We start from the raw sequence: 11,656 nt of genomic DNA, 5'->3' as shown, positions 1-11,656 counted from the left end.
TTTTTTTTTTTTTTTTTTTTTTTTTAATGTTTGGAGTATTTGGACAGAACAAATTTTTACTTTTGTTAATAATTTGCTTTTCCTATTTTTTGTTTGTCAGAATGAAAATGTCCACAGGTCTGTGAAGCCACAGATTCTGTCAGTGTTTGGTGATATTGCCCTTGCTATTGGTGGAGAGTTTAAAAAATACCTAGAGGTTGTACTGAATACTCTTCAGCAGGCCTCCCAAGCCCAGGTGGACAAGGTAAGCTTAAAGCTAGCTTTCAGTCCAGCCCTGACTGGAGGAGTGGGACTTGAGACAAACATACAATGAAAGGCAATAGTATGATGAAGACTGATTTCTCTGTCTCTTACAGTCCGACTATGACATGGTGGATTATCTGAATGAGCTAAGGGAAGGCTGCTTGGAAGCCTATACTGGAATTGTCCAGGGATTGAAGGGAGACCAGGAGAACGTACACCGTTGAGTATAAAACCCAATTGATTTAGTCTGTTGTGCACTTAGTGAAATGGGCTGCTTTTTTCATCCTGTAGCTTGCTTATAAACTAGCACCCATTGCTTAAAGGAAGGGGAGGAGGAGGAACAACAGTGCCCTAATGAAGAGAGTAGCTTTGGGGAGGATATAGACTTTTATTATTTCTCCTCCCCCTTTCTCTGCTACTTTATTCTCACATTTCTTGAGCATTGCAAGGGATGGGATACAGCAAGGCTGGTGGTGCTGTTTGCATCTGCACCATCCGTGACAGTGGCAGTTGTTGGCCACCCCTACCCTCCCTACCCCCATCTTGTGCAACTGAATTGAAGGATTGAGGGACCAGAGTTCCTCTCACCTGATGTTGCCATTATTGATTGGGAATACTTGTATGTACCCCTTTGATATCACAGCCTCAGAGGAAAGTTTTCATTTGTTCCTTCTATGTTATATCTGTTTATATAAGAAGAGGAATATCTGCCTCTTCTGTTGACTTGAGGAATGGTATTTCAATCTGAGCAAGAATAATTTGGTGGAACTATATCCAGCTTTTTTTCCAGCCTGACACCTGCCTGATGGGGTAGACAATTTGGAACTTTTGAAACGGGGTATAGTCCTGTCAGATGTGGGACAAGTTTATCAGACCTTCTCTTTCTTTTATAGCGGATGTGATGCTGGTACAACCCAGAGTAGAATTTATTCTGTCTTTCATTGACCACATTGCTGGAGATGAGGATCATACAGACGGAGTAGTAGCTTGTGCTGCTGGACTGATAGGGTAGGTTATACCCTGCTTCCAAAAGTCAAATAGAACTCGTGGAAAGTGAGAAGACGTATAGTAAAGAATTTTTTAGAATAGTCTGGATGGTAATTAACCACTTACTTGGTATGGTGGAAATTTCTTAATAGAACCCATGAGTTTCCTGTTTTGAGTTCTCACAAATGATATAATTCATTCAAGACTTTAGCTCTAGCCTCATTCCAGACCCTCCAGATTTCTAATTTCTTCCCACTGAACTCTTTATGAAGTGAGTTCTCAGAGGTATAGAAGCAGCATCAGGGCTATGTCTGCCCTGTATTCTGGTGTTGGTCAACAAATTGCCTGTTTAGCCTTCTCCACTGAGAGTTTCTGAGGCATCATTAGAAGAAAGAACATTGGTCTTGAGCTCAAAGACCAGCGTTATAGTTCTGATTTTACCGTGAATTAGCTATGGCATTACTTAGGTAAGTCATTCTGCTTCTTTAGACCTCATTTTTTTTTTTTCATCTGTTGAGGGCAAGTGTTAATTTTTGAGATAAGTATCTCTAAAATTTTCTTTACAGTTTTTAAAAGATGATACTAAGAAACCCATAGCTAGCTTAGCACTGGTTTGGAAGGTTCAATACATGGTACAGAGACAGGAAATCATTTTCAGGTGTGTTTATTTTGCACAGGGACTTATGTACAGCATTTGGGAAGGATGTACTGAAATTAGTAGAAGCTAGGCCAATGATCCATGAACTGTTAACTGAAGGACGGAGATCGAAGACTAACAAAGCAAAAACCCTTGCTACATGGGCAACAAAAGAACTGAGGAAACTGAAGAACCAAGCTTGGTAAGAGCTTGTCTCCACTACCCTCTTTCTTCTACTTTCTTGGGGAGAAGGGGCATTTTATTTAGACTCCTCTGACAAGGGCTGTCTGTTGGTATTTTGTACTCTTTCCCATATAAGTGCTTCTGAGCCAGGCCTTTGTTCTTAAGCCTTGTACTGGTGGACAGGACAGGCAACCTCAATCTTTCATTGAGCCAATGTTTGATTCCTCGTGGTGATGTAGAACAGAACTTATACTACTAGAATTCACTGAAGTCGCCCCTGCCCCCCATCGTTTTGGTCCCTAATAAAGTCATCGGTAATGGCATTTTCTCATAAATTTCCATTTTCTATTCCTTCCCTATGCCCTTTTTTCTAGACTTGTGCTTTTAGACATTGCTTAGTTCTTCAGGGGCTATCCAAAGTCAGAGTTGTCTGACCCCTGCTTGGAAATATAGTTTTAATTTCTTTTCTTCTCACATAGTCAATTATCTTACTTCACAGATCTCAGTAAAATTGGCTATTTTAAGTTTTATTTTTTAACTTAGCCTCCCACCCTCTGATGTAGGTGCTAATGAGAGCAGGTAGCTGGCACATAGGAAAAGAAGAAAGAAGAAACATAGTCGGTCCTTAAAGAGTTGAGAAATTCAGTTTAGGCCTATGAACACTTAATTGTAGGTGTTGGCTCTACTAGCTCTATGTGACCTCACAGATTGACCTTTTTTTCCATCTGTTTTTAGATCTATTACCATTGGGATGATGACCTGAGAACCCCCACTGGAAATCTCCAATCTTTTGAAAAACCCGGAAGTGAGGAGTGTGCACGGATGCTGAATGTTTGGGAATGAGAGGATGAGTGAGTGAGGCTTGAAAACACACCACATTGAAAATCCTGCCACAGCAGCAGCCGCAGCCGCCAACAGCAGCGCTGTTAGTGGGCTAAGTAAGCACTGACTTCGTAGAAAACCATAACATCGGCCATCTTGGAAAAGAAAAATGATGGATTTACTTGCTTAAAAAAAGAAAGCTATCTATTCCTAAAAGAGGCTAGAACTAGCTTTTCTGTCTTTTGGCCGGTGTCGAGTGGGATGACTAGTTTGGGAGAGGAGGAGGGACTGGGTTCAGCTGTGGTGCTTTGTTGTAAAAGGCAGCCTGGCCTTTGCTACTGATACGAAAGAAGGAGCCTGCGTCTCAAGCCCACCTTTGGTGTCCTTTGCCACACGGTACTGTATACGGTACTGTATGCGTGCTGGCTAAAAGGAGGGTGAGGGATTCTTTACAGTCTGAGAATGAGTGTGTGTGAGTGAGGCGGTATCCACATTCTCAACTTCAAGTCACTGCAGTTTCTTTTTCCCAGAAAAAGCAAGGGTTAGACATTGCATTTCATAAAACTAACAAAAGTTCTGTCTACTGATGCAGCACAAGAGATGTTAAAAAAAAAAAAAAAAAAAAGGAAAGACGTTCTTTAGGACTTTTTGTTTTGTTTTGTTTTTTTAATTATCTTCTAGGGAAAACACTGACGAATGTTCAGAGCTCCCATCCTGATCTTTTCATCAAGGCGCCTTTCCTAATAATATGGTTCAACTGTGAATGTAGAAGTGGGGGGGGGAGGGGGGAGAAAAAGAAAACTCTGGAGTTAGAGCATATAGAAAAAATACAATTGTTCCAGATAAAGAATGCAGACTTCAAAAACAAAAGAAAGCCACAACCCAAACCAACCAAAATTTAAACGCTCAGAATTGGCAGCATAAAACTTCTTTTCTGACATGTGTCATGGCAGTCTGAACACCCCCAGAAAATTGTGCCAAAGAGTTTAGAAAACAAATATACAGTAAAAGTAAACATACACATACAGAGTAAACTTCAGGTAACTATTTTGGATTACAAACAAGGATAAATTTAATGTTTAAACAACCTGATAAAATAACCGTTTGGAAACTGCTTGGCCTTCTGTTCTCTTTTATTTGATTGACTACAATGTGGTATTGGTCTCTTGCTGCACTTCAAAACCAACCAACAAAACAAAAAAAAATATATACCATATATATATATATATATATATATATATATATATATATATATATATATATATATGGACTAGAACTCTTAATGATGAAAGTGGCACTTGAAAAAGGTTATATTTTTCCACTGAAGATTAATAAAATGGTGTCAAACATTCCTCTGGTCACACTCTTTAATATTTTTTTAAAAGTGTGATGTGCTGTGATAACCATAAATCAGACAACTAATTTCCCTTTTACGAGGGAACAGGGCACCCTGAATTTGGGTTTTAGAATCTTTCAGCAATAAGGAGGGATGTCGATAAGCTTTGATTCTCTTGGTTTTGCAGTTATTAGGAGTCTTTGCTGGCATTTTGAATATGCTGCTTTCAAAAACACCAAGGAAGATTTTTAAATGCTTCCTGGTATTTCGAGGATTAAAAACAAGACCTTAGATTCCCACTTTCATTTCCATTCTAGCAAAAAAATATGGGCTTAAGTTTTTCTCTTTGCCATTTTCCCCTCCCTGTCCAAACAGCCTTCCATTCACAAGTGGGATTGGCTCGATTTTTGCCCATCCATATGGCAGCATTTCTAATAGCTCTTGTACAGGGTATCAGATATTGTGCCTTTTGGTGCCAGGTTCAAAGTTAAGTGCCGATCTATGAACCAGTGTACAAAAAAAAAAATCCAGGTGTTTGAAGGAAAGACGCTCCATTGTGAATAAAGAGTTTGCACCAGCTCTTAAGCCCTACTAAGAAGAGACATAGCCCTCTAATGCCTTGTTTAAATTTTAGTTGTTCATTGAGGGAGAGGATGATATACTAACCATTCCTGGTAGATAGGGGTTGCTCAGGGCTTAGGGATGGGGCAGGAATATTGGGGAGAAAAAAATCTGATCATTCCTCAGTGCTACCCATTTCTGTCCTGTGTGGGCTGCTTAGCTAGACAGCAGGAGAATAAAGTACACCAAGAACCATAATGAAAACAAAACCTTTGCATGTTTTGTTCCAGGGAAGCAGTTGACAAGTGCTGTTATTAATGCTTTCTCCCAGATCCATTCAATGATGGAGAGGAGGAAAATGGGCTGGTTGGATTTGTGGTCTTGGTGTCTCGCAGTTATTCTGCACTGGTTATGCATTTAATCCTTTTTTCTAGTTACCTTTGGCTCGTGGGTTTTCCGTAGTCTGGGTATTTGTCCTTAATTGATTGTACCATCTAAGGCAACTGGATGCAAAATGCATTGTCCACTCTGTCTGGGCCTTCCCCACCCTAGTCTCGGCACATTACTTCAAGAATGTAGTTACCGTCTGCTTGGGAAGATGTCAGTGCAAATGTGAAGAAAATGGGCATCGGACTAGGCTTTGGTTTGCCACAAGTGGCAGCTGCCTACATAAATTACATTTATTAATTTTGCTTTTCATTTTTTCAGTTCCCCTCAGCTCCCCTCTGTTGAAATGTTGAAATGTTGGCTGACAAGAGGCAACTGTAATATTGCCTTAGGGACTTGTGGAGAAAGGGGAATTGCTCAGTGTAGTGTTTTCACTTTCAGAACCAAGTAATCTAATCACTCTTATATTTAAGAAGTGTGTTAGTCCGACTTTAAGAGATACAAATTCCATCAGCTTTTGATAGCATCTTGGTTTTTGAAACAATTTCAATCTGTAATTGGCATTCAGAATGCCCTTGGCATGCCAGTCTGTGATGGCATTAAAGACCTGTTAAAACACTTGAGCCCAACTTTATTAACCAAAACTGATACCACCACCTTTATCTTCTAAATAAAGTCCGCTTTATTTTTATTTTCAACATTTTGCCGCTTCATTTTTGGTTCCAGATGGTGTCACCTCCTTGGAGGTGAAATGAATGGTTTGAAAGAAGCTGGAGCGTGTGGTGGTGCTGGTACTGGTAGATGGTGTGTGTGTGAGAGTTGGGGAGAGGAAAGAGAAATGGACTCCACACAGTGTAATGGGAAATAAATGAAAAACATTTCCTACGAGTGAGGTAGTGCGAAAGTATTACACAGAGGAGGTTTCCTGTTTGGAGAGTGATTCTGAAGCTGCTAGAGATTGTCCTGTCTTGTGCATATTTTTCAGGCTAATGATCTGGGCTGTTTAATGGCTCATCCAAAGGTTGGCTTTTTACTTAGTTTGCAGTGTATATTTAATTTCTACTTCCACTTTTGCCCCCAGAAACTTGTAGTGAGAACACTACCTTGGGATTTTAAGAAAGTGGGTTCTTTCCTTACCCTGCTGTTGATTAGCTTAGTGGCACCTGCAGGCTACTTTATGGAAATATGCACTTCCTTAGTTTATGTTGAGCAAGTAAAGTTAGTGCTGACCTTAATTCTCCTGCCTTAGCCTCCATGTGGCCTTTTCACTTTTTTCTGAATGCACACGCCCGGCAGTAAGAAATTTAATCATGCATATACCCCCCATGTGTTTATAAATTATCTACCTGTACTACTATACCCATATATTGTGTAATCATAAGACACAAAAATAGATATTAAAAAGCGATTATATGAAAAATATAAATAGAAGTTCTAATATTTTATTTCTATGCCAAGTTTTGGAGATTACTGGGTTATATAGGGTAGTTAGTAAGTCTTATCAGACTGCATTAAATCCTGAATTCAATTGACCAAGAACATTTCTCCATTAAAGGTGTACTTACAGAGGAAAAGGTACCAGTTTATTATCAAATGGCAGGGAGGGCCTGCTCCCCCCCCCCAAATTTTCTTGTCCTTTTCGACAGTTCTCCAGGTAATAATACCCCATTCCCATATGCTCCCTCCCCAACAAACACTCAAAAACATACAGACCAAGGTTACAGTTCCACCTGGCCTCAGCAAGGCTTCTATCCTGAAGTGAAAAATAGTAAACATTAGGAAGATTTTATATGTTCCATTCTCAAAACAACCTTAACTGTCACTGTTCCCATTTACTGCTGGGTGGGGGTGGGGGAGGGCAGAAAGATTGACTCATCAGACCAAGGTCACATGGAGCTCAAATTCAAACCCAGGTCTGGCAGATACCAGAACCTAAGCTTTTCTCACGTTTGCCCTAGACAGATGCCGTCAGCATCTTAGCAATATAAACAAGGGTTTGTTTTGTACATATTTATGATACGCCATCCATTTAGAGCATTATCAAAGTATATTTGAAATTTGTTTATTTTTTGCCGATTTTCCCAACTTAATGTGAGCTCCCTAATGCAGTGACCTTGGATGTCTTATTTACCATTATCCTTAGACTGGAGCAATGCCTGACGTATAGTAGACCTTCAATAAATATTTGTTGAACTAATGACATGTCAGTACAGTTCAGGGAGTCTCTGGAGTGGTGTCACTTAGCCTTTGAAGGGCAGAGTACCCAGAAACCTGGGCCTCAGGACACTTGGGCTCCTAGCTCTTCCCCTCATTTGCTCTATGTCTTCAGGCTAGCCTCTTAACCTTGGGTTAATTGGAGGGATGGGAACAGGAATAGTCTTTATGTGGTGTTCATTTTATGCAGATGGCAGGCTTGTAATAAGCATCTTACAGTAATAAAAGCGATGTGCATCAACTCTAACAGGCACCACTTTAGTCCCATTTTACAGACGAGGAAACAAGCACAGGGGAGCCAAGAACCTTCCCCAAAGTCATGCAGGCCAGCAAGCAGTGCTGACTACACAGACTGCTTGTCCCACTGGGCTGTCGCATAGCCACATGGTTAGAGGATGAGCAGATGGGTCTCTGCTCCCAGCGAGTTTACAGTTAAGCAGAGCCCTGGATGAAGCATTTTGGGAATTAAATAGCAAAGCCAGTTTGTCTTAATTCTATTATGAGGTCCATTGTTAACCTTTTGGCAACTGTCAAACTCAATTCAGGGATTGGGAGGCTGGTAATATTTTTTCCTAAAGTCAATACTTGCCTCCCATTTGGAGTTTCAACCATCTCCCAGCACTTCTGCTAGGTTTTCCCTTTGAGCTAGTTTTCCGGAGCCAGGGCTGCGGGAGGGGTGGATGTTGGTGCCTGGTGGCCAGAAAGGCCACAGGGCTGCTGAGTAAGCTCCCCATCTGAATTACCCCAGTGCTGTCAGCTGATCCTGGGCAGGGCACTGCTGCCCTGCGAAGCCTGAGCTGTTCCTCCCCCAGGTGCTCCTAGGCCCTAAGTTCCTGAGCTGAGTCCTCAGTGAAATGTACCTTCTTGTCTGAGAGGAAAGTACACCTCAGCTTTGGCATCCCGCCTGAGCTGTGGATGCAGAGGGGCAACCTGTCACAGTCCTGAGGGAAAGAATCAAGAAATGGCTCTATGAATAAGCTCTCCATAGCAATGAGCAATGCCTGCTGTTTTCTGAGCTCTGCCCTTCAAAATACTGTACAGTCTTTTTGAGTGTGACCTTGAGCAAATTCCTCAACTTTTCTGATTCTCAGTTTCCTCATCTGTAAAATAGGAATCCCAATCAAAGATAGTACATATAAAATTCTTAGCACAGGTCCTTGTATGTGCATTAATTAAATTAATTGATCAACAACTATTGTGTGCCAGGCACTATTCAAGGTACTGAGGATATATAGCACAGGATGAAGCAAATAAAATCTTCCTATGGAGCTCACATTCTAATGGACAATACATAGTAACTATTCAAAATTGTAATATAGTTTTTTAAAATTATGTTTGGCAGATAGCAGAAATGAACATGGTTGTGGAGAACATGAAGCACAGTGTTATTGTTTCCATCCAAACTTGGCTAATGTGATTAGAGGATGTGCATTACCTCCAGAGAAATTTGGGGATTTGGTGAAGCAATAAATGTCTTTATACCACTGCCCAGACCTCTGATTTGATGGAAGACCCACAGTTGCAGTTGGAATCAGGGTTCTGCAGCAAACCCTAATTTTCTAAGGTCTAGAACTGGAGGGCTAAGGTGACACCCGGATCCTGCACTGTCACACGTGCCTAATCAATTTTCATGCCCGCCTGGTTCTGTTTGAGTCATCTGGGTTTTACTTTGATTCAGTCCCTGCTGGCTGCTAATGCCGCCTCCTCCTACTCTTTTCAGGCAAGAACAGGACAGGAAAGACAGTCTCCAGAGCAAAAGTCCTGGAGTGGGAGACAGTCTCTCCCTGACGGTTCCCAAGGATGAAACATGCAGGGGTGACTCAGGCCCTGCTTTTGCGCTGTCTCTCTTACCAGTAACTACTGGAGGCGGGCTCTCTTACCGTGCCTGTGAATGCCATCTAGAAATGTTTACAACTCATGTGTGACCAGATGTCCCCTACATTCCATCTTTTCCCACCTTAGCTCCTACCTCACTTCCCCTTTACCATGCCCATTTCCCCCCTTTTTCTGCCTCTTCTATGATGAGCCCTGATAATATCATGGGTTCTTAGAAGGAATTCAGACCAGTTTCCAGCTTTCTCAGATGAAACAGGCCTAGATAGGGGATGTAACTAATCCAAAGTCACACTGCTTCATTTATTCACTCAACCAAGAACACTCCTTATCCTTTAAGATTTAGCTTAAGTGTCACCTCATCAGAGAAACCTCTCCTTTGAAGCAGATCCCACCCCCAATTCTTCCCTTTTGCTGCCCCTTGTGTCTTTTTACCCTGTATCACAATTTATAATTGTTTCATTTATTAACATTTTTTTTTTGGTCTGACTCCTCTACTAGAATATAACCTCCATGTGGGCAAGAGACATACTCATCCTTCAGAGACATGCTCATCACTGTATTCAGCACAGTATCCAGCACATAATAGGTGTTCCAAGAAATATTTGCTGAATCAATGTACAGTGATCAGGTACCATCAAGGCACCCGGGGATATGAAGATGGATGGAATACAGTCCCTGCTCTCAGAACTGTCTTGTGTGAGCAACAAAACCAGAAACAGGGAGAATGCAATGAGATCAGGTTCAGATTGGGGGTGGGGAGAGGGGTACTTTAGGGGCACCTACAACAGGCCTAATCTCTGTTGGGCTTTTGCCACCAACTACCTAGAACCCAGGATAAACCATTTGTCTGTGACTTAGACCTGTTTGCTGAGCAGCCCAGCAGCAGTAGGGGCTGACAATTCATATGCTAGAGTATGTGCTCAGACCATACATAGACCCATTACCCTTTCCAGTGAGGGAGGGCTTGCCAGTCAGTTTCACAGGTCCAGTTGGTGGCCAAGTCCATGCTCATCAAGGCCCCAGAGATAGCCCCACACCTTGGCTTCCAATCTTTTGCCTGGTCTTCTGCTTCAGAAGAGAACTTGTGCAGCATTAAGGAAGGTGACACCTGCCTAGCCTTTGGGATTAGTGGGGTGACAGATGTCCCAGCCGGGTAGCCTTCATATCTAGAGGGCAGATGGGTTGTCCCACATGGCTCAGAGAAAGCTAGTGCCTCAGAGAGCAAGTGGCTGACCTGCCTTCCTGTTCTGGACTATAAAAGGAAACCAGCAGGAGGAGGAGGAAGGAAGCCAGAGAGAATCCCCTTCTTTAAAGAGAAAAAGTCCAAGGCCCCTGCTGGCTCTCCTGGGAGGAGCAGCTCACCCCTCAGTCCAATCTTCCTGCAGTTGGGCAAGATGGCAGCTGCTGCTGCTTCTCAGAGCTCAGAGCAAGCAAAAAACCTTTTCTTCCCTCCTCTCCTGCTTCCAGATTCATCCCTCTATTCCACAAGAGCCAGAAAGGTAGACTCAGGTTCCCAGCAATTTGAACTCTCTTTCCAGAAAGGAGGCCTCAGAGCTAAATGCTGAGCCTACCCAAAGCCCCCCTTCCTCAGCCTATATACCCTGCTTCCAGGGTTGGCTTGTCAGAGCTTATCCTGAGTCCTCCAGAGTTTCCCCCATCATTCCCTACCTGCAGCCAGGCTGGCCAAAATGAGTCGTTACTACCTGGAGTGTCACAGAGCACTTTTAGCTCAGATCTCCATTCTTCCCCCATGGTTGCAGGGGTTGGAAATTATCTCCAACTTATTCAGAGAGGTTAAGTAACCTGTCCAAGGTCACACAGTGGGAAAAACAAAACAAAAAATCTTGCGTCTCCTCCTCAGCAGTTTGGCAGGTGCTCAAATAATCTTTGTGGAAAGGGTGAAATCTGTTGTTTCGTCATTTCGCGGTTCTGCGTGTGCTTCTGTGTGTTGGGGAAGGGGACTGCGTAGGGAGGAGGAAAGCTGTCCCCAATCCTAAATGAACCTTTGACCTCCTTAGTTCACTTTCACTTCCCAAGAAGTTACTGCTTCAATCTCTCCGACAGGATTCTATGATCAGTGTATTTATTCATCAGCAATGCCCAAGAGCAATGAAGAGGAGGTCTATTTTCCTTCTCAAAGAGCAAAAACCAAAAAAAAAGATAAAAATAAAAAATCCAAATAAATAGCCTCACTTGCCCCCAAAATACACAGCCCCAGAGCAAAAAAATCAAAGCAGCACCTGAGCCCTGGCACGGTCCGCAGATGCCCCCAACACACATCTCCCTACGCCAAATCACAATGCGTTAGGAAAGCGTCGGGGAGGGGGCGCCGAGCGCTGGCCCCGCGCGGCAGGGAGCCGGTGGGCGCCGGGCGCGCGGCCAGGCCGGGCCGCACAGCAGGGGGCCGGCCGCCCCTCGCCACGTGGTGGTGGAAGCGACGGGGTCCGGGG

At 42.9% G+C, this 11,656-nt stretch overlaps 1 protein-coding gene across 1 annotated transcript in view; it reads left to right on the top strand.

Annotated features, from left to right (window-relative positions):
- KPNB1 (karyopherin subunit beta 1) overlaps nucleotides 1-5,854 on the top strand; it is a 26,406-nt gene extending 20,552 nt beyond the window's left edge. Inside the window, exons 17-21 of the mRNA XM_019638815.1 lie at nucleotides 101-244; nucleotides 357-462; nucleotides 1,137-1,251; nucleotides 1,908-2,069; nucleotides 2,786-5,854. Of these exons, the coding sequence (XP_019494360.1) occupies nucleotides 101-244; nucleotides 357-462; nucleotides 1,137-1,251; nucleotides 1,908-2,069; nucleotide 2,786 (528 nt within the window). The 3' untranslated portion in view covers nucleotides 2,787-5,854. The remainder of the gene's footprint in view (nucleotides 1-100; nucleotides 245-356; nucleotides 463-1,136; nucleotides 1,252-1,907; nucleotides 2,070-2,785) is intronic.
- The last annotated feature ends 5,802 nt before the right edge of the window (nucleotides 5,855-11,656 follow it).

The sequence above is a fragment of the Hipposideros armiger genome, unplaced genomic scaffold (assembly GCF_001890085.2).
Source record: "Hipposideros armiger isolate ML-2016 unplaced genomic scaffold, ASM189008v1 scaffold_40, whole genome shotgun sequence".
Lineage (NCBI taxonomy): Eukaryota > Metazoa > Chordata > Mammalia > Chiroptera > Hipposideridae > Hipposideros > Hipposideros armiger.
Note: the sequence above shows the minus strand (reverse complement) of the source record. Positions and strands in the feature narration are given on the sequence as shown.